Raw genomic sequence first — 22486 nt, 5'->3', positions numbered from 1 at the left:
TTATTTCATCAGTGTAAAACTTTTCTGGTTTCTCGGCGAAAAACTGCGACAAGTAATTTTCACGGGCTTCTCTTCAAGTCAACTTTACTCCCCTTAAGGGACTCCCGAATTGACCGGAATAAATGGTATTCCGATGGTGTAAGGTCAGGGTTATATGGTAGATTCATCAAAACATCCAAGCCAAGTTCTCCCAGTTTTTGCCGAGTCATCTAAGGTATTTGTGGTCCAGCGTTGTCCTGATGGAAGACGCAACTCAATCGTATGACCAGGCTGGAGCAGCTCATAGAGGATGTTTCCTTTCCAATCCCTTAGTCTCACCAAACTTCCTACTTCAGAGCTTCAGTACGCACGGCATATTATATGCATACTGTTTTTTTTTTTTTTTTTGATTATTCGATATTAAAGCTAGTCTGATTAGCTATGCCAAAATCAATAGGCTCATTGATATATTTCATCGACAATTAGTAAAAATGTTATGTTTGCCATAATAATGTTGCGATGGGGTTGGAGAAGCTAATCAATCACAGCAACTTTATTTACAGTTCGTTCCTTAGCTTAATGGAGCACTAACGAGCTCAAATAAATATGAGTTAATTACTTTCAAAAATAACATGAAACTCAATGTTGCTGAGGAAATTTTCCAAGATCTTATACTATAATTTCTTCACTTACTTTTTTTTATGTTAATTATTATTTTGTAAATCTATTATTTTACAATCTTCAAAATTTACTCATTTTACTTTCAATCCAATACATAAAGTGCTATCAAACTGAAATTATTAAAAAAAATTCGTATAATTAAAGTGAATGATCAACAAATTCAATCAAATTAAAGTGCATCAGGTGTTCGACAGCTGGTATACGTCGCGCAACAACAACAACGTTCGTCGATTTGTATCGTAAGCGATGATCGAAAAATGCCGCCCAATGACGAACGCAAAATCGTTTAAAATCTGTGTAATTCGTACGCGCCAAATATTGCCAGAAATGCATTTAAAAAAGCTTTAAATTTCAATCAAATCACACTTTTAATAACTAACAGTAAAAAGGTGAAAGTAACAAGCAAAATCGAGGCATTACTATGCGATAATGTATCGATAACTTAAGCGAATTTCACTTCGTTTGCCTCAACACAAACACTGACTGGCGAACTAATCAAAGATAGGTTCTGTGTGCGCGCATTCATACCTCCGCGCGACCGCAACAATGAGCGATTCGCTGAATGAATCCGCGCGACAACCAGCGAATGAGGATACGCAAACACGACGCGATAAACCGCAAACGCTCAGCGGCATTGAGGCCACCAAAGCGCTCAATCTGCAGGCAACTGCCTCCGTTCTGGCAGACACAAATATGGCGGAAGTGCCGAGTGACACGCAAAATGCAGATTTGGCAGTGAATTTGGCGCGTAATCGGGCGCGGTCGCGAACAGTCGGTAGTCGCATTGGCAGTGATGGCGCCGGCAGCGCTGGCAATGCAACGGAAACGCGCGACGTACGCAAGCATTCGTGTGACGGTGTGGTAAGCATTGGCGGTGGCAGTGGCAGCAGCAGTGCCACAATGGGTGGTGCGACAGGCGGTGCATTTGGCAGTGGCAGTGGCATCGACGAATTCAGTGGCGCTGATGGTGAGCGACGGCGTGAGAGCCTCAACTACGAGGACACCAGTCCGTGCAGTCACAGCTTCAATAAGGCGATTTTCGGACGCACTGCACACACAAGGACGGGTGTTGGTGGCGGTATGACGCGCAAATGTGTGCTCACGCTGGATGGCTACTCCTATGTCATAGGTAAGTTTTGTGCGCGCGGTGGCGCGAGAGGTGGAAGTAGTTTGAGCGTAAACACTGATAAGAAAATTACATTTCCAGTAGCAGATTGGATGGCGGAAGGGGATGTGTAAATGTGTGATGTGAGTTGAGAGGTCTGCGATTGATTTAAATTGTATTTTTATGCAACAATGCTTCATTTGCGATGCAATCACTTGGAAGTTAATGTTTTCAGCCGAGTAGAGACAACGACTGTGCTGGTTTGGGTTTGATTAAGTAAGTGTGAGCAGCAAGCAGGTGTATTTAGTCGCGTATAATATATATATGAACCACGCTGACCTTCAGCGATTTTATAATTGATACTTATGATACTCTTATTGGTTTCTAATACTAATATAAACCCTCTCAAACTTCAAAAGCGCGAACGAAAGAGGAGTTAAGTATCTAATTGACCTTGCACAGCAGCGGACAGCAGCAAAAGCGGTTTAGATAAAAGTAAATAAATTAGTATAAAAGTTAAAATGCAGATCAAAGCATGAAGAGTAGCAGAAGCCGGCTCCCAAGGGCTTTTAAAGGTAAGCTAAGCGTCCCTTTGGCAATTCTCAAGCATGTGTTTTCTCTGTGTTGCATATTCCTTTCCCCATTTTCTTTATTTCCTTTATATTCGCGACAAGGAATGTGGTGTCCCTGTGACAAGCGCGCAATAACTGGGCATGACTTTGAAGTTTGCAAGTTTTCCTTTCGCTCAAAGCACAAAGCGACAAGTTAGCAGCTGTTTTTTGCAACAATGTTTGCAAAGTTTTGCACAGCATCACTAAGTTTGTCGGAGGCACGCTCTCATACTTGTCTCCAATATCGACATACATACCTCCATGCATACACATGTGTCAACTCTAACATTGCTCGTGTTTGTACACGAATGTTAATCCTCTGGGGCACGCCGCTGACAACAAAGTTGTTGGGCTGTCGGCCGGACAAGGTCCCGAAGAGTAGCCAGGTGCCCTCTAAAACATACTCCCAAGTGCTTTGTAAACAGTTTGTGCGTCCAACAGTAGAATACTGCAGCTGTTGGAGCACCAGCCAGCACAGGTAGAAGCTGGTCACATGTAAGGGTTTAGCAGCTGTCGGCACAAACACGACTTTATTGTGCGGAAATTTTTGAATTTTTTCTCTTTAATTTATGCGAAAAAGTTACTTTAAATTTATGCATGTAAATGAGCAAATCATCTTGCTTAATGCACAAATCACTTACGGGCAAATTATAATTCCCTTTGAAAGCATTGTTTTGAAATTTAGGCGAAGGTCATTAAAAGTCAAAAGTGAAGCGTGCTAAAATGATGCCTAAATCAGCAGTTTCGCATGCCATATTTATTTAGAAAGCTAATTGAAGCTTAAATTTTGACTTTATAAATAAATTCACAAAGCTTTAATGAGAAGAAATTAAAAAAAAAAAATGTTTTTTCTTATAAAAGATACATAAATGCATTTATGTACTTTTTTCAAATTTCTCATAATAATTTCATGAATTGCACAAAAAACTACCAGGTATTGAAAACATAAATAAATAATCTCTGTCAGCCAAATAAATCAATAATCGCCCATAAGTACTCATAATTTCCTATTCACATCCTTTGTTGTAATCCGGGTTGACCAGTCAATAGCACAGAATGGAATTAAATTCTCAGCAAGCGCAATGCAGCTTAAACGCCAATCAATGCAGCCATCAGCCACGAGCGCACACCAATCGGCTTATTGTTGCTGCAGCAAAAAGTGACCAGCAAAACCCAAAAAAAAGTACACGATTGGACACTGTCACTCAAAGCGAAGCATGACAAGCAAATATTTAGCATGATACTCAACACATACTAGCATAACACAGTATCCAATATCAGATTCAATCCGTTATATTACAAAAATAATGGCAACAGCAGCAAATCCCGTCCAACGAATTGCAGCAATAAAAAGTTGCACAACGTGTGGCATGGACCGAGGCCAGGCAAGTAATACTTTTACTTCCGTTAACAGCGCTTACCGACACACACACCCACCCACCCACACGTGGTGGCTGTCGTGAAACAGCGCCATTTGTGCACAACATCCGATTGCGGTTAGCGCCATAAACATTTGTTGTTGCGCTTTTATTGAAGCAGTGCGCGAGCGCTTATAGACGATGAAAATGCTTTTAAGGTATGAAATTTGATCGCCTCGCAAGCGCAATAAAAGCATTTAAGAGGAACACTGCGTCGAATTGTCGGCAATATAGTGAAAAACCTTTTATCGTTGCCAGCGAGGCACTTGCGGGACTTGTGGCCAGATTTAAGTTCGCTCAAAACCGTGACTGTGAAGGAAGTGCTGTAAAAATGGCGCATAAAGTCTCTGTAAGGATTACATTTTAAAATGCTTCAATGGCAGCGGATTTAAAAGACACAAATTTAAAATAAACCAAAAAATAATGGCCCTGACAAGCATTGGTAATAACGATAGTTCAGATTTAGTTCTGTATTGGATGTTTTCCGTTTAGGTTAGGTAAAGTTAGGTTAGTTAAAAAGTCTGATTTCTCGTGAGCCCACGAATAATCCAAATTCGACAGCTAGAGACGCTTGTTCGTTGTGATGGCCAGAATTCCTAAGTAAGAATCAAAAAGACCGTCGAATTTCGACAAATCGCCTAGTACCTGCCGCAAATTTATTGAGGCGACTAATACCAATTCCAGTCAATTCGCCGGGTTCGCAAAAAGCATAGTAATCGAGATGATTCAGCCTTAGTCTAGCGACATCTGGACATTGAAGCCGAAAGTCCATGTTTCCATCTCATCTTCTTCTTTGCAACTTTAATAAGTTGCGTCCTCCAAAAGCGTTAGCCTCACCGCGTGAGTACCAATGGACGTCCGTCATTGCGGGGATGTGAGCCTACCTAAGAGCCAGCAGTTCAGTAAATCTTTGCATACCACTCTGAAGCTGATGAACTTTATAACTTTTCTTTAAAAACTAGACTACCAGTCTTCTAAGCACCTTCGGCTGCTCTTTGTCAGCAAAATGTCAATGCAAGATTTTATCTTGAGAAATTCCCATTAAATCCATTTATCAATAAGAAATGATGTAACCATATTAATTACATTTTCCTTTACCTTGCAAGAACAGTGCGAACCAGTCGCCTTGACTTTTGATACAGCGAGCCCCGGAAGCGATACAAATAACGGTTTTCCGATTACAAAAAGCTGATCGCTAAGCTTCACCTTTCTGCCAACACCGGGCGATATACCACTCAGCATCCGCAAGCGCCGCTTGTTGCAACAGAACACGGTTACATAAATAATTGCAACGTTAACCGTTAGACAGTGTTGACAAGCTAAGAAATATGGTTCTAGGCATAACAGTAAAACTAAACGAAGAAATCTGCGCGGCATTTGACTCTTCCCCGCGCGGCCGCTGTCAGCTGTTTGTTTGCTTTCACTTAGCCATGAAAGTCGGCATATTTCCTCGGCGCCGGTTCGCTTTGAAATGTCCGTCCTTTTATTTGCCCACTACTTACTCACAAGTATGTGCCAAGTGCACGAAAGTATGCCAGCCAGTTGGAGGGACGCGAGACAAGCAAACGAGGCGTAAAGTCGCCAAATCTCTCGGCACGAGTGAATGCCAAGAACTCGTTGCAGACAACGCAAAAGCGGGCGCATTCCGGCACGTGCCACCAGTTCGCCTTGAATACAAATGTCGGCCCAGCTTCTCGGTTTGGCGCGTTTGCATTCCAATGCTGGCCGAAGTTAGTGCGCAATACTTTAAGACGATGTGATTAAGCACGTTCTAATGTTTACCGTAAAAAATCGATACTGTGCCTAAGCGCCTGGATGTATGCTAACAAATTTGTGTGTGGTCGCCGCGAGCATCGATATTAAGTTGCGAAATGGTCAAAATCCAACACATTCAACCGACCAAGCGCCGTAAATGACACGCACAGCCGAAATCGGTATGTGGCGATGGTATAAAATGATGCGTATCCAAAAACATAAATGAGAAGAAATGTGCAAGTATTCCCACACCTCGAGAAACTGCGTGATACCTTCCGAAATGTCTGCCTGCCCTGTCTCTGCTATGCAAAGATGTTGAATTTGCGCCCACAAACCAATTTGTATAGAGATTTTTGTGCTCATGCCGCACAGCTGTGCCTCAAGAGGGGCTGCCTAGCGGAGCGAAAAGGAAAACACAAAAGCGTTTATTGGCTAAACCTGTTCGAAAGTCTAATAGATTCGAGAACTAGATGCCAAGCTTCACACAAACGACCTTCGATAGACCGCATCGTCCCGCCAGCCCCTTTGCTTACATCGCCTCTTCCTGCGCCCTGCACCACCTTAATGTGCTTGTTCGGCTGCTTAATGTGGCGTGACAATGGGAGGACAACATGAACAGTGTTTGCCCAAAGCCAACAACAGCGACAACAACAACATCTCATGCAGTCTATGTATCAGCAGGAAAGCTCAGTCACCATTATTCGAGTATTATTGCTCTTGGACCGCAGCTGTGTGCTGTCTCAGCCACCAAGCACCATTTATAGCGGCTGGCTATTTCTTTCGCATAGTTCAGTTTTCTGCTTGTCAGCGTGATTCTTCTTTGTTGCGGCTGCGGGCATGAAGAAAATGAAATTAAATGAAGACATTCTTTGACGTGGCTCACACTGCCGCTGGGTTAATGATAAAGAATGCGAACATCGAATTTTTGAAAGGCCCAACGACCGCATAAATCCCATTACACACACACATACATGCAACCAGATAGTGTCGCTTGTGCTTGAAGCCATCGATGAACGAGCGTATGACGGCAGTGGCTCGGCCAAGCGCGGCCGAAGTTATCTCTGAAATGCTATTAAACTGCAATTTGTTATAATAGAAGTCCTGGCAATGCCACTGCTGGTAAATGGCCGTTGAAAAATGTCCAACGAGAATGACACAGAAAAATGGAAAAGTGCAAAAGCGATTCAATGCCGGCGTTAGCTTTCACATTTATGGCAGACTTGTGTTGTCACCAGATATGGTGATTCTCCACAAATTTTTCCCAGCCTGTTGTGGTTATGAATACCGAGCCTTTTCTCTGCATACTTTATTTGTTTTCCATGGTATTTTTCACAAACTCATGGAGCACTTTCATTCGTTAGAATAGTTATTGCCAATATTTTCTCCTTTAATTAGAAACACTATACTTCGCTTCCATTTCCATATATTTAGTTAGTGTCATGCATATATTGCTATAAATCAGATATTCATTTCAGCGTGTTATTGCAGCAACCAGTCTGCAGCACCCACAACGTACAATAAATTTCAAAGAATCTACATGTGCATAATACATATATGCTTCTGTGCATATGGCGTATGTGTGTGAGTGTAAAAATAGTCCAACCAAGCGCTAACAAATCACGTTAGAATATTCTCTATAATAAATCAATACTTGTTTGCATCTGTAAGTGCCACTTCGGTGAACTTTCTACTTGCCGCTTCAACAGCACACAAACATGTACGCTCGCTGGAATAGCAACATATGCAGAGCAATTTCAATAGCTCACACGGGATCTATAAACACAAACAACCAACCGCAGATTGCATTTTAAAAGCCATGCAAAGCCGCTGCTGGAAAACTTTGCTGCCACTTTTAAAGTGACATTGCAACAAAGACGCCATCTATCGAGTTGGGAGCTAAAATACTAAATTTGCGCAGCAACAGACTTTCGAAGTCATTGTAGTAAAAAGTTGACCAAATACTGGAGCAAGAAGCAGCTATTTTTGAGCTTGGGAAAAATTCCGAGACGTTGGTGTTTGTGAGGTCAATTTAGTTTACTTGTGTTATCGATTTAAAGCAAAATGTCTCTGTCGAGCACATAGCTTAACACCAGACTCGACAATCTTATGTCGATTTTCACCCATTTCTATTGTTTGGTGCTCGATGAGAAGGAATGCCCGTAAATGACTTTCATGTTCCTCCTTTATATTATTTTTGCACTTTATGTCCTCTTCATTAACTGAGATGTCAGCAGCCAGATGCTTGGAAATCAGACTGCCCTCCGATACCAGTTTTTCCGAGCCTTATTCAGGGATTTCTTCATTTTCCTTTGCTCCTTCAACAGCCATGTCTGCATTGAAGGTGTAGGGTTTTTCGTTCATGTTAGGGATACTTGGTATGGGACCCGCTACGTTTGTAGCATTCTGAATCGTCTCCTGTCTGAAGGCGAGGAGGTTGTCTTCGTTGGACTCCGTTAAAGATGCTGAAGTCCTATATTTTGTTGTCGATTTTCCTGTTAGAGCGCTGGTCGTCATGGTGTTTGTAAATTTTGTTTTTTGATCGTTTTTGTTAGCTTCCACGAGTTTGCCGGAAAGGGTTACCACGAGATAGCCTTCGGGCCCGGTATGCGTAGAGAAGACATTTAATACTTTCGACGTCGACAGAACATAGGAGGAGACCGTTCGCGATTAGTTATTCGATTACCATCCACTGACCATTCAGCCATAAGCACGGGTACCTCGACGCCTTGACTAAGGATGGTGTGGATGCAGGTGTCCTGATACTTCCACCATAGAAGATTGACGCAAAACCACTTCTCCTTTTCATCCTACTCGTTCTGTCAGAACTCTGAGTTATACAAAATAATTTCATTCAAATGCTAATTATGTTCAGAAAATGTGATTGAAACCGAGCACTGCTTTTGAGATATGGCTTCCAACCCTAATATGTCTTTCTTGTGATTACTTTTAAATGCCGGCATGAATACCCAAAATAACGAGAAAGCGATGTCCTTGAACAATTAAGTACAACTTCCAGTCTAATATTTCATACACACCGACATGCAGACAAATGCCAGCCGAACAGACCGTTTTTGCCGAACTTTTGCGCACAAAGACCCAAGACTTTGTTGTTGCTGTCATTGACTGGCTGCCCTTGTCACTTTTTATTACCACAGGCACGTTGGGGACACACAAATCGTGCATTCAAAAACAAAGGATTCAAAAATCAACAAAAAACATACACACACACACACAAACAAATATCAGAAGAAGCAAAAAGCTGCACGAACACACAAGTTGTGGTTTTGTGTGAAATAAGTTAGGATCGCTGAACTTCTAACAACCTTTTTCCAGCACAATCCCAGCGCTACGGTGGGTCTATCGTAGATATGTGAGTGAGAAGCGCTTGTGGGATTTTCACCAAAATATGCACAAAATACAATTTAAAGAATTTTATAGTTGAAGTTGCAGGAATTTGCGTGGGTTTGGACACATATATGTGTAAGTAAGAGTCTTGAAGAGCCCTCCTGCATATCTAGCCCGCATGCTATTGCTGAGTTGCCATATGTGCGTATTTTATTTTTATTTCAATTGCTTTTTGTTATTGTTTTCCCTCATTATTTTCTCAAAAGCCACTCGCTATAAAGGAAATAGCATACGCTGCTGTAAATGGAGGAGCGCACAGCAGAAATGACAGAGAGCAGCGACAAAGCGGCGAATCAACTGTATCTACGACCACCGGCAAAGGTGGGACGGCGAATTGGATACGAATAAGAATATATATTTTTCTGTCAGACGAACGCTACGATTGACAATGCGGCGTCGAATGAGAGAGTAACGTAAAAATCTAACGGTAAAAATAAAGGAAAAGAGATAAATAAGTTAAAAAAATAAACTCACATGAAAGGGAAATGTGAGTAGGAGTAGAGAAAAGGACGAGCGTAAGCGTAATAAAGGAATATAATGGCTCTTAACTCAGTTCGGTGCATGCCAACGCATACCCAAGTATAGCTGCGGAAAAATCTACGGCACTCAGGAATGAAGGGTGTTGTGGGAGAAGCGGAGCGGAAAGTAAGGTTGAAATGCTTATTGAAATTACGCACATTTAACAGCTGTTGGCAATGAAATTCGAATTTTTCGACATCCTTTCATTATAATGCACACGCTCCAGGGCACCTGCCTATATCGACCGGCGCCAGTCTCTTTTATAGGAGTATTTACTTACAACTACATGGATGTATAATTGTGTATAAGTCTACAAAAAGTATTTACGCAAGTATTTGAATATACACCATTGACGGTAATTTATGCAGGTCGCTGAAAGCTGCAATGAGCAAAACCTCCGAATACCCATTGAAATATTTGATGTGTGGCATTCCATTTAGTTAATGGAAATTAGAGAAAAGTATTTTTTCTTGCTTGGTATTAAGTTGATGGAATTTTGAGTGAAATATGTCCACCATAACAGCGCACAACTTGTTTAATTTCTTTATAAAATTCTGCATTACTACTTCCTAGTTAGTGCACAAATAGTTTTATGGCATATTATTAACATACTTGCTTAACAACGTGTTCACACCTACAAACGCATAACTTAAATTGCTTTTAGCAGGTTCATACGTGGCACTCCATAAAAATCTATAAGGCCCTTCTCTTTCCCTTTCTCTTTCACTTTCAGCTGTTGCCTGTCATACGTACTTACTTATTTCTATAAGCCGCACCCACAGGCGACGCCAAACTGCCACTATGTCCAGGGCAGGCTCGTAAATTCAACTGGTTTCTACTCGCATGGACTAATTAAAAGCTCCTGCCAGTGGCAAAAGTTAAGGTGTAAATGGCATAGTGTCTCGACACTCCAGCGAACAACAACAAAGACGGTTATTAATTTCCTCATGCAAGCATGTCTTTTCACATGTGCGTGCGTTGCACTTTTATACACCAGCTGCTTCCAAAAACCAAAAGTTACAAGGTTCATACATACATACGTACACATACATACATATTGTAAATTTAAATTGCACATGCGAGGCTACCCAGCAGTAGTTCGCACTGGTTCCTTAGTGGACCTCAAAGCCAGAATTTATGATCTGTCCGGCGTTCAATAAGTAGGAAAGTTTGAAGTCACACTGAAAGAGGGTGGATGGCGCAGATGCATTCGATTTGCCAGCGGAACGTATAATATTTATACAAACGGATCAAAAATGGCTTAAGGAGTTCTTGCCGGAATAAATTTCTCGGATCTAGATCTCAGGTCACCCTTTACACTTCCTAAATACTACAATATCTTCGAGGCGGAAGTATTTCCGTTCAGGAAAGCGGCTTAGGCAGAAAATCACATAAAAAAGATCAATATACATATACATCGATAGCCAGGCGGCTATTAAGGTAATAATCTCTACATTGCATTACGTCAGAGAATGTTCTTAGAAGCAGTGAGGTAGTAAATGTAGCGGCTGTCGGAAAGCGGCTGCATATATACTGCGTTTCAGTTCATAAGAGAATTCCGGGAAACAAAATATCTTCCGAAACAGGACACGGAAGATATGCAGAATTGGCAAGATCATGTACAAGAGACCCGAAGGAAGACATGCATCCGTTTTACTTACACGGTCTAGAAACGACTGCAGAATGGTTGTTGGCCTAATAACAGATGACAACCTACTGGCATCATATCCGAGCTGGATGGTAATAAGTCTTATCATCTGAAAGTGCAGGGAAGTAGGCATGAGAGAGACGGTAGAACGCCTCCTGTGCTTCTGACCAGCATTGTCTCGAATGTTGCATAGATATCTTAGATGTTCGCAGTTCAAGGGGCTGCAGGAAGTATCATAATTATATATTAAGTTTCTAATAAACTTCAAAAAAAGCGTTGATGACTTGCATGACATAAAATTCGACTCACATTAAACTCTATCTCCATCTGGTATTACTAAGGGCCAGTAGGTCTATGTATGCCCTAACACCCAGCCTATACAACCTAACCTAACCTGTGCAAACCAAACCTAATTCCCAAACATGACACTTTATTAACAAATTTATAATTATCTAGCTAATAGAATTATGTAATCCTGCGTGTGCCTTTAAGCGACCTACCTTAACTCACCCGTTTAACACTGCTGTATTGCTGCGCCGGCGGCCGTGCGGCAAATGGTGACAAATAGCCGCAACTAAATAACCAGAGCGGCAATCACAAACAGGCGCTCATCCAACAACTTCATTACCAACTGCAGCGCTAATCACTGTCAGCACAAGTGGTTGCAGTAACCCAAAGCCGCTTCAAGGCAATACGAGTGATGCGTGTTGTTGCATTAAATTAACCTGCAACATGGCCCCAGGCGAATGACACTAAAACAGCAATAATGCACAGAAATCCATAGGTACATAGACACAGAATAGCTTATGCACAACGGTGACTAGCGTAAGCATCCTGCAGTTGAGGTTATATAATGCGTTGCAGCTTCTGCTGGCAACATTGACAAAGCTGAATGAACTCTATTGTTAAGTGGCCGCAGCAAATGTCAACTGCGCACTTTGAGGCGAATGACGACAACAAAATATGCCATCATGCCGGAGGACACGCATGCATGCGCATAGTGCTGCACGGCAATAACGGTCTTCACTGGCCGCTTGTACTCTTGCGCATCCTTTCGTGGCACAAATGCAATTTTCGGCATGCCTTGCACGAGCCCCACAACAGTGGCCAATTAATTTTCCTCAACACTTAGCCGCGCAACACAATACATCCCCACTAGCAGCGTATGCCTCACCACTCACCGCTCACCTCGGCGGATGTGGCATGCATCATTCCTCCGCAGACACTTGTGCGCATAAGTGAGTTAGCGCATGATAGCGCTGAGACGTGATGAAATCGCGTGCGTGATTGAAATTCACCGTCCCACCGCTGCATCACACGTTCGAGCGAATAGCCATTGCTCAACGCATTCTGCTAGCTCTCTTCTTGTTTCTACTGCTTTATCTTCTGGCATTTTTCTCATATTTTATAGCAGCTTTTGTTACCCGCTTAAGACTATTGCAGTCGCAGTGAAGTTAATAAATGCGAGCAGTAGTTGGTGGGTCGGTGTGTATATATGTCGGTGTGTGTGCAGCAAACATGGAGTCTTTAACCGTGCATTGTTAATGGCGCACGTCTCAACTTGCACTCCTTCGCATAATAGCAGCTTAAGGAGAAAGTCTTTCAAAGTCACCGAAGGTTACTTTCAACATTGTCACTTTCTGCATCTGTATGGGTGTGTGTGTTTGCATGCAATGAAACACTTTCCATCTGCTTGCCTTCCTAGTTCTCGTGCTCACATACTCGTACAATAAAGCGGGCGATATTTTATTTGATGCATTCGCTGCAGCGCCAGAACCAATGTTACCATTGAGCGCCTCGCCGCCCAATCGCGCAGCCACCCACTGTCAATTTCGTTAACCCAAACGCTTCTGTGTCTGAGTCTGCGTAAATTTCAATAAAATGCTTCTGATGTACGGCGCTTGTTTGAGCTGTTATTTTTACAGTAACAACATTAGCGTTTTTAATGGAATTTTCAAATATCGAAGCGTCTTGCAATTTATGTAAGAAGAAGTGGCAGACACTCTGCGTGCAATTAATGTTGATTATGACTAACAACAAAAGTGTCTCAGTATAATAAATGTTATTGTTGAAATTTCTTCTTTTTAGTCTTATAATTGCAAAGTAATGCCAGCTTTGTGTTTTTATATTTTTAATAAAGTATTTGTTATAAAGGTAATTTCAATTATCTTTGCTGTGTAAGCTGATGTTGAGAAACACCAAAAGCTCCACCAGGATCGGGAAGGACCTCTAAGACCCGTTCGATACCAAGCGAGGTTTCAGACAACGTGACTCCATATCGTATGACTACTTCAATCTATTCCCGGAGAAAATAATTCGAGCTGTAGATCTGATTGGAGAAGGTAAAATCTTTTATAAGAGTGTGCAGCTGCTGGCATAGGCCTATGATATTGATATCATTGGCCTTAACATCCGCGCCGTTCTGCCTTCTGCAGACTGAATAATGAAACGAAGCGTCTGAGTCTGGTTGTGAACAAGTCATCAAACAAACAGTCATCGCTTTCGCGGCTTGGCTCAAACGTCACTGTTGACAATCATACCTTATAAGTCGTAGATAATTTCGTCTATTTTGGACCCTCATCAACACCAACAACAATATCAATAGAAAATCACTCTTACCAACAGAGGCTACTTTAGACTGAGTTGGCAATTACAACGTAAAGTCCTCTCACAGCGATCAAAGACCAAACCGTGCAAGTCCCTCATCATCACCGTTCATCTATACAATGTAGAAGCATGGACGTTGACAACATCTGATGAGTCGACGTAACTAGTTTTCGAGAGAAAACGCGTCAGTAAAGAAGAAGAAGATTACTTTGAAGGCGACCAAATAGATGTTCATAAATAAACACTTTCTTACTGCGTATGTTGACAAAGTGTCAGACTCTGGAAACGCATTTGAGTATCATGTAAGACTCTCTCCGTAAAAATCTGGAAAAATTTTGAAATAATTTTGTAATTTATAGCGAGGAACAGAACTAGCGGTTCAACTTAAATCTAAAATTGGCAGAAGATGGTATCAATGTTGATAGGATCGTCACTACGTCATATTGGTAGTTCTTAGAAAAAAATTTTCGTTTAGAAAAATTATAAAAGCAAAGCTCATAAAAAGTGTTTAATTACGATTTAGCATATGCTTTCACATTTGTATCTCTGTTTACTTTGATGCAACCTTATTTTTCAAATCAAAACTGGCATTGAAACTCCTAATTTCCTAAACTCCAATTTTTTTAAACAAGTGTAAAACTTTATAGTTTTATGACTTTCGATGCTTTATGAGAGGTTGTGAGTACCCAAAATGTTTTCTGATTCTTGTAAAATAAATTAACATAAAGTTTCGAAAATAAACGAGGGCCAATCTTACAAAACCAATGATAGTTTCATAAACCGTGTGCACAAATATATCCAAAATCGATATTATAGCTAGGGCAACCAAACCACTTTAGACCAATGTTATTTTTATAAGAAAACTGTACAAATAAGATATCTTCAAATAACTAATTTTTTATATTATATTTTCATACTCTCGCAACAAAGTTGCTAAGGAGAGTATTATAGATTTGTTCACATAACGGTTGTTTCTAAGTCCTAAAATTAAAGAGTCAGATATAGGGTTATATATACCAAAGTGATCAGGGAGACGAGTAGAGTTGAAATCCGGATGTCTGTCTGTCCGTCCGCCCGTGCAAGCTGTAACTTGAGTAAAAATTGAGATATCACGATGAAACTTGGTACACTTATTTTTTGACTCCATATGAAGGTTAAGTTCGAAGATGGGCAAAATCGGCGAAAACCGAAAACTATTTTTGGAAAAGTGGGCGTGGCCCCGCCCCCTACTAAGTTTTTTGTACATATCTCGGAAACTACTATAGCTGTGTCAACCAAACTCTATATAGTCGTTTCTTTCAGGCATTTCCATATATGTACAGTTCAAAAATGGAAGAAATCGGATAATAACCACGCCCACCTCCCATACAAAAGTTATGTTGAAAATCACTAAAAGTGCGTTAACCGACTAACAAAAAACGTTAGAAACACTAAATTGTACGGAAGAAATGGCAGAAGGAAGCTGTACCCAGGCTTTTTTTAAAAATTGAAAATGGGCGTGGCGTCACCCACTTATGGACCACAAAAACCATATCTCAGGAACTACTAATCTAATTAAACAAAAGAAAAATAAAAAAATATGTAAATGACGGATAATGAAATCTCAATTATCACTTTATCATGCGAGAGTATAAAATGTTCGGTGACACCCGAACTTATCCCTTCCTTACTGTTTTACATAAAATATTTAATTGCTCCTCACTAATTGAAATTAATTTTATGTCTCATTACAGGTAAGGATATACGATATTATGCTTTAACGATGATTAAATATAACCAAAGGTAATTTTTTTCACAAAAGCTGTTTTCTGAGAATCAAGAATAATAATAACATAAACGAGGCAAATTTAAACCAATTATTATTTCTGGATGATTGCCACTTTGTGCAATTTCATTGAAGTTCTGAGAATTAAGATAAATTTCTTATTTTCTGCACAGTTGCCAGTGAATTTGTACAATCACTTGTGAATGCAATGAACCAAATTTACAACTTTATCAAACTTAATTGCAATGTAGACATTTCACTAGCGGAAAATGCTTTTTTAAAGATAAAATTCTTAAAGTACCATCGTATCCATATAAATCATCACTCAAATAAGAGAAAATTTTGTTTGCTTATTTATTTCATACATACATATTTTTTTTCTCTTAGACTAAGTGTGTATTTGGCACCCTTAATTGAATTTTGACAAATAATGAAATCAAGACCTCCGGATAAGCTTGTGTATCAAAAAACGATATTAATTCCCTTATTTGTCAACGTTTTTCCGACATTCATGCAGTCGCGTTAGCTAATGATAAAATCAAAACTCCGTAAAATTAAGTTCATCAACGCCAACAGGCAAAAAAAACCCAAAAAATAAAATAAATGAAAAGAACACGCTCTACCCACGAAATCTGCCCTCATTATTTCGCCTGTCACTTCGATTCCAGCAACGCAGCTGCGTCCATTTCTTCGACGACGCACGCCGTACGAGCAGTCCCACCAAAATTATACTCACCGATTTAATTAACAATCTGACAACGGTGCGTCTGTAACTGTTAAAAGATGGTGGATTAAAGCAGAATTAAATCTTATTAAAAACTTTAGTTAAACAAATAAAAAATTTACGCTCCACTCACGCTATGTCGATGCTGTTGCGTTCCTTCGCCGCAGGTGTGTTGATGTCGAAAACAATGCCTTCATAGGGATTCAAGTGGAATGTGGCGTTGTGACTCAGCTGAATGCTGCGCGAGATGATTAAGAGCAGAAGAAATTGTTTTTAACTTAAAATATTTAATTGAAGTATTTCGTGTGCGGTCTTTCAGTTAATTGCGTTTATCGTCTGCCGCCCAGGCGGGTGCGAAAGCGTTTATTGAGGGCTTTGGCGGGCTTATGTATACCGTATATGTGGTGTATGTGTGTAAAAGCCGGCAGGAAGTTCTTTTTAAGGTTATAAAATATTAAAAAAAATTTAAGATAAGCGTCAGTGCTTTTAATTATTGTTTAAAACTTACAAAAACTTTCTAATCGCGATATAAAAGTATGAAAATCCGAAGAGTCCATACGATATAAAAATGCTCAGCATGACACGCTGAGTCGATTTTGCCATATCAGTATATCTTTATATACATAAAATAGTCCCTTAATTCTTGATAAATCGATCTGAACTTTTGCACACATTTTTTTCTCTCTAAGAAGCCGCTCATTTGTCGGAATCACCGACATCGCACCACAATAGCATATAGTTACCATACAAACTGAATGATCGGATTCAATTGCTTGCATGGAAAGCCCTTTTTTATGGCGAGCAATTTTCACTAAATTTCGCAAGAATTATTGCCTAAGGCAATGGTGTAATCTCTAGAGAAATTTTTCAAATTGAACCACTATAGCATATAGCTGTCATACAAACTTAGTAATGGGAATCAAGTGCTTGTATGGAAAACTTTTTCATTTGCCTAGATATCTTCTCGAAATTTGGCTTGAGTTATCATCTAAAGCAATGGCGGTATCTTCGAAAAAATTCTGATCGAGTGACTATAGCGTATAGCTGCCATACAAGGTGATCAAACAAAATCAAGCTCTTGTAAGGAGTCTTTTGTATTTATGTAGGGTCTTGTGGCTTCGATGCTAACAAAGTTAACGTTTTTTTGTTGTTTTCAATATAGCAATAAATTATTCATTTTTTTTAAGCACGACTCACAGTACTACCTGTTTGCATTATAAAACATAACTAATTAATTGAAGTGTAATTTTTCGGATTGAGAATATATTTTTTTACTTCTATGTTATATCTTAAAAAATATTTGATGGATTTATGAACATTAGAGTTAAAAATAAATATATAAGCAATAATTTATTGCAGCGATTCTTAATAAAATCATGAGGTCATTCAGTAGCGTTGACTACAAAAAAAGTAAACAAAATTAAAATTAAGTATAATGATTTGTTATTGGCTTTTTAGAAAAAAAAAAAAATGATATATTTTTAAACCAAATGTAAACATGATGTTTGAATGGTCAAATAAAAAAGTTATATATTGGTAGTCGAAAAGTATTTTCAATAGCCACCTTGCAGTCGTATATCTCCAGTACTAACAATTATATTGTGCCATCTACCCAATATTAGAGACTAATTGGAACCTGCTTGAAATCTTAAACCTTTGTAAAAACCTTGCGGAGGTTGCATAGCGGGGCCTAAAAAGTATGACAATAATTCTAAAGTCTTGCAAGCCCAGTTAATTAAAAGCACTTCCTAAAACATCATTAATCTCTTGCGCAACATTGTTTCTTTCAAATCTCTTCTAATCGTGGAACAAAGAATATGATGATAGACTAACACTGCCTGATCGATGTCACTTTTCAAAAGGCAATCATTGTCAAAGTAAAAACCAAAAACTCTAACTGAAGGCGTCAATGCATTCACTGTTGAAGTAACTAATCTATGACGAAACAAGTACTTAACACAACATCAAATGGAAACGCGGTCACGGTGCAGCTGAAGCAGGAGCTGCACAGACTCTAGCGCAGCAATCAATTAGAGTGCCACTTTTCGGCGCAAAGAAATCTGAAATCCAGCCAGTTGAAATAAAAGCAATTTGCAAATCATCTCCGTAGACAACACGGAGACGCAGGCAAAGCGCACTGCCGCGCCTCACTCTCTTATTGTGGCATTCGGTGCACATTTGTTGCGAGCATGAATTTTTGACACATTCGGTCATTTGTAATGCCTGCAGCATTTGGTTGACTGCCAAGCCTTTCGGCCCGGCCCCACTGCATGCGTGTACTATATGTGTTACGTCATCAAAACCAGATAGCAAACAGAAAAGTCGTACAGCCCTCACTCCGTTGCAACGCCAATTTGCGTTCCGTTTTACTCGCAACAATTAATTAAGTTTAAGCATTGGCGCTGTAGGCTTTGCCAACTACGAAAATGTGCAATTTCGCAGCCTCCTAAAAGCATTCAACTAAAAGCAGACACATTAAGACACTTAAATATTTTATGATTTGCTTGCCACAAGCCGCATTTCGATGGGCTGCTCGTGCGACAGGTGCACGAGTATTAAAATACGAAATCACAAGCAATTTGTTAAATTTTATAAGTTTCCTAATTGTTCTGTAATTACCAGCAAACATAATGTTAGACAATTAAAACGCACTTTTTTAGTTTAGCGGGGATCTTTTATTCACAAAATGCGACATAAAGCTTGTTAAATTAATAAAAACCCATACATAAACAAACTTATGATGGCAAATGTTTCGATTAAAACAGAAAACATTAACAAAGAATCAATCAGCTGTTTGGTTCACTCTAGCATGCAAACGAGGCCTTCATAGGGCGCCAAGGGTACAGCTTCGGCGGCGAGCGCTTTACTGTAATTGCACAAAGGAGAAGGGGTTTGGTTAGTAAGAGCGAAAGGAAAAGGAAATGACGCAACTCACCCAGTTTCATGTGTAGACTTGGAGCCAGCCACCATTACAGTCAGCTTCTGTTGGTATTTGAGGTCGAAGACTTCGGTCAAATTGACAGCGCGTGCACGTGGACCAATATTGATGACAGTTATGATAGAGTTATCATTCTTAATTTCCCTGAAAAGATGCATATTGGTTTGTTGTCAAAATTATTTTGTAATTAAGCGCTTTTCGCCTTGGTAAGCTTAGAAATTTGTGTGCAATTACCTTTCAAAAGCAAAGACATCGCGGTTCAGCACCTCTGCGTGGAAGCGTCCTTTGCAAAGTGCCGGCATCTTACGCAGTTCGACTAAAGACTTATACACCGAGTAGTGGCTCTTCTCAGACTTCTGTTGTTTGAGATTTAGATTTTTGTAGTTAGGGTGAACGGGTAGCCATGTCTTTTCGGCAGTAGAGAAACCTGGTAACATGAAAAAAATTTTTTGTAACAGCCGATTCATTTGCTCACTCCACGTTTATTCTTACCGGCATTCTTTTGTGTATTCCATTGGTAGGGTGTGCGTTCCGGGTCACGAGACACTTGTTTGTACTTCTCACGCCCAACATTGCGCGCAGGTGGATCCACGGTGTCATCCCAACTGATATCACGATAATCTTGCATACCAATTTCCTCGCCCTAAAAAAAAAACAAGAAGCGACGAAATTATTTTAACTGTGCTCGCCAAACACTACACGCCCGCGCTTACATTGTAAGTGACCGCTACACCAGGCAGCGTCATCATCAGCATATGCATCGCATCGACGCGCTTCGGACCGAAACGGGTGGCCATGCGCATGTTATCGTGATTGCCCATGACCCAGTTGGCTGTGTGGCCACGTGGCATATATGTCAGCCACTTCTGAATGTTGAAGACATAGTCGCGCGCATCGGAATGCTCATCCAAATCGGTAATGAAATTGAAGTTGAATGGGAAATTTGCACCTCGTTTGCCGTCTTTCGTTTCATAGTAGTCCATGAGAGTTTTCAGATCGGCGTATGCCTCGGTCATGAGTATGCGTGCAGGACCACCGTTTTTGGCGGTGTAATCGTCCATTAGTTTACGCCAATGCTGCAACATATCCAGTACTTCCGGCTGTAAGTAAAGGTATTTAATAGTATGAAGACTTAACAATTGCATCAAATATAGGTGTACGTACCATATCTTTGGTATAAATGTGCTTGGTGTATTCGTAGGAATTCATATCGTCGGTTTTGCCGGATAGTGGCTCATCACGTAGCTTTACGTCTTTGAAGAGATGGTTGACAGCATCGACGCGGAAACCGTTAATACCTTTATCCAACCAGAAACGTAAGACATCGTCCATAGCCTCCACCACCTTGGGGTTGCGGAAGTTCAGATCGGGTTGAGCTGACGTAAATTGGTGCAGATAGTATTGGTTGCGCTTCTCATTGTATGTCCATGCAGGGCCATAAAACACAGATTGCTGTCGAATAACACAATTTTACCATTAATAAAGCCGCTCAAGGCTGAATGCTGAGACTGCCCACTTACCCAATTATTTGGTGGCATTTTATTGCCTTTCTTGTCCATTTTAGCATCAGCCCAAATGTAGAAATCTTCAAACCCGTCTTCCTTGTTGACAGACTTCTCAAACCACACACTTTGATTGGAAGTGTGATTCGGCACAAAGTCCATGATAATTTTAATGCCTGAAAGCATATGGCAAATAAACATCCAGAACTGTTATACCACTAACGGTACCACATTTAACAGTTACCTAAACGTTTCGATTCCGTTATCAGCATTTCCATATCTTTCATTGTACCGTATTCCGAATGGATGTCTTTGAAATCAGATATGTCATAGCCGAAATCGACCATGGGCGACTTGAAAATAGGACTCAGCCAAATGGCCTGAATACCAGTTTCGGCGAGATAAGGCAGTTTCATCATAATACCTGCAAAGAAGAGAATTAAGTAGCTGTTAGCTCCATTTCAACTAATGTGATATTTTACTCACCTTGCAAATCTCCCACACCATCGCCATTGCTGTCCATAAACGACCGCGGATAGATTTGATAGAGTGTCATGTGCTTCCACCAGTCCTTCTCATCGCTAGCCGTTTTATCGCTCGCTGTGGTCGCCGTACCGGTCTTGGTTTCGCTCTCCGTTGGCATAGACTCATCGTTCAACATCTCCGACATTCCCGCGGTGGTTTCCTTGGCAGTCGCCGTCATCTTCATTTCGTTTGCTTGCATGGGTGTTTTCAGTTGCTCATTGGCACTTTCGGTGTTGGGCATGGGATTCGCCGTTATTGCCGCATCTGCCGACATTTGCGCACGGTGCAGAAGCAAGCAAAAAGTGAAAAACAGCAATAGGGCCTTAAGCCCCAAACAATTAGAAAACATTGTAACGAACACAAATACACTTAAATTCGATTTCGTAGCAAAGAACACAAATTTTTATCACAGCTTTTGGTTTGTCCTTGTTATAGAATTATTTCGGTTTGGTTTTTTGTGTGCCTTTGCGCTCGGAAATACAAATTACTTTAGCAATGTGCAAAACGCAACATCGATCCCTATCTCTAAACACACAGCACTCTAGGCCAGTGCCATCTACAGACAGTTAGGCAATCAGCTCAGTCCACACCTTTAATAGTGCCGGCTGCAGCGACGATGCTGTTGCTATTCAGCTGTTGCCCAAGTGCATTTTTGTCCCCCTACAACTGCATAACTGCATCCAAATACTTACAGAAAAAATTACCGTTGATCGTGTTCAGCAGCACCGCATTCACCCAAGTGACTCTCTCCGCCGATGGCAGAAATAAAACTGTTGATTCAGCGCTATGCCGCTGTATTTAATAAATTCAGCTCTGCTTTCTTTGTTGTTGCTTAAATAATAGTGGGTTTTTTACGCGGCTCTCCATGCAGACTGCTGTCATTTATGGGATAATATTCGCTTTGCGAGTATGCTCAGTTGAGAAAGTGTAGTTGTTTTGCTCTTTGTAGTTGTTGCTTACGTTATGTATTTTGAATTATCACATTGACTTTTACAGTTAAACAATTGATTTGTATATTTATGGCAAATGACGAAAAGTTGTCCAGTGATTCATTTAAAAAATTTTCTGGCTATCAAATATGATATGATCGAGATTATTAATTGAAGGGGAAGTATATTTCTTTTTATGATTCTAAAAGCTATTACTCTCTATTATTTTTGAATATAAAAATAATACAAAAATATTTATATAATCCTTCTCTCTTTGCGATCTTTAATATTATTGGATAAAAATATAATATTGGGTAGTCGAAAAAGTCTTTTCGTATTTTTTATGCCACTAAACTCAACTATTTGTCTTCACTA

At 40.3% G+C, this 22486-nt stretch overlaps 2 protein-coding genes across 10 annotated transcripts in view; one reads left to right on the top strand and one right to left on the bottom strand.

The window, feature by feature from the left end:
- LOC105229367 (dual specificity calcium/calmodulin-dependent 3',5'-cyclic nucleotide phosphodiesterase 1) overlaps positions 1–22486 on the top strand; it is a 173939-nt gene that overhangs the window by 94340 nt on the left and 57113 nt on the right. For 2 of the 5 annotated variants that reach the window (XM_049461085.1, XM_049461083.1), the window contains exon 1: positions 755–1789. The exons of 1 other annotated variant lie outside the window; for it this stretch is intronic. In XM_049461085.1, the coding sequence (XP_049317042.1) occupies positions 1207–1789 (583 nt within the window). In that variant the 5' untranslated portion in view covers positions 755–1206. Of the gene's footprint in view, positions 1–754; positions 1790–22486 lie in introns of those variants that run through there. 2 more of the 5 variants (XM_049461086.1, XM_049461087.1) reach the window with 2 other exon arrangements.
- Positions 15824–22030, bottom strand: LOC105229200 (maltase 2). 5 transcript variants are annotated; one of them, XM_049461127.1, is made up of 11 exons: positions 21875–22030; positions 21144–21504; positions 20902–21081; positions 20676–20833; positions 20320–20607; positions 19869–20255; positions 19648–19798; positions 19390–19582; positions 19153–19299; positions 16351–16455; positions 15824–16266 (listed from the first exon to the last, which is right to left on the bottom strand). In XM_049461127.1, the coding sequence occupies exons 2-11, from the start codon at positions 21454–21456 to the stop codon at positions 16113–16115; spliced, it is 2076 nt and encodes a 691-aa protein (XP_049317084.1). In that variant the 5' UTR covers positions 21457–21504; positions 21875–22030; the 3' UTR covers positions 15824–16112. The 5 variants fall into 5 exon arrangements, with proteins under 5 accessions (XP_049317084.1, XP_049317085.1, XP_049317080.1 ...); XM_049461128.1 differs by having other exon boundaries at positions 21887–21904; XM_049461123.1 differs by lacking the exon at positions 21875–22030 and having other exon boundaries at positions 21144–21809.

This window comes from Bactrocera dorsalis, chromosome 1 (assembly GCF_023373825.1).
Source record: "Bactrocera dorsalis isolate Fly_Bdor chromosome 1, ASM2337382v1, whole genome shotgun sequence".
NCBI lineage: Eukaryota > Metazoa > Arthropoda > Insecta > Diptera > Tephritidae > Bactrocera > Bactrocera dorsalis.
This window is presented reverse-complemented; position numbering and strand designations above follow the sequence as displayed.

Coding starts and splice junctions, on each gene's coding strand:
- LOC105229200 (XM_049461123.1), bottom strand. CDS start 21,531: ATGTTTTCTAATTGTTTGGGGCTTAAGGCCCTATTGCTGTTTTTCACT. Junction 19,300..19,389: donor GATGTCTTTGCTTTTGAAAG/GTAATTGCACAC, acceptor GCATCTTTTCAG/GGAAATTAAGAATGATAACT. Junction 16,267..16,350: donor CGCAACAGCATCGACATAGC/GTGAGTGGAGCG, acceptor ATCTTTTAACAG/TTACAGACGCACCGTTGTCA.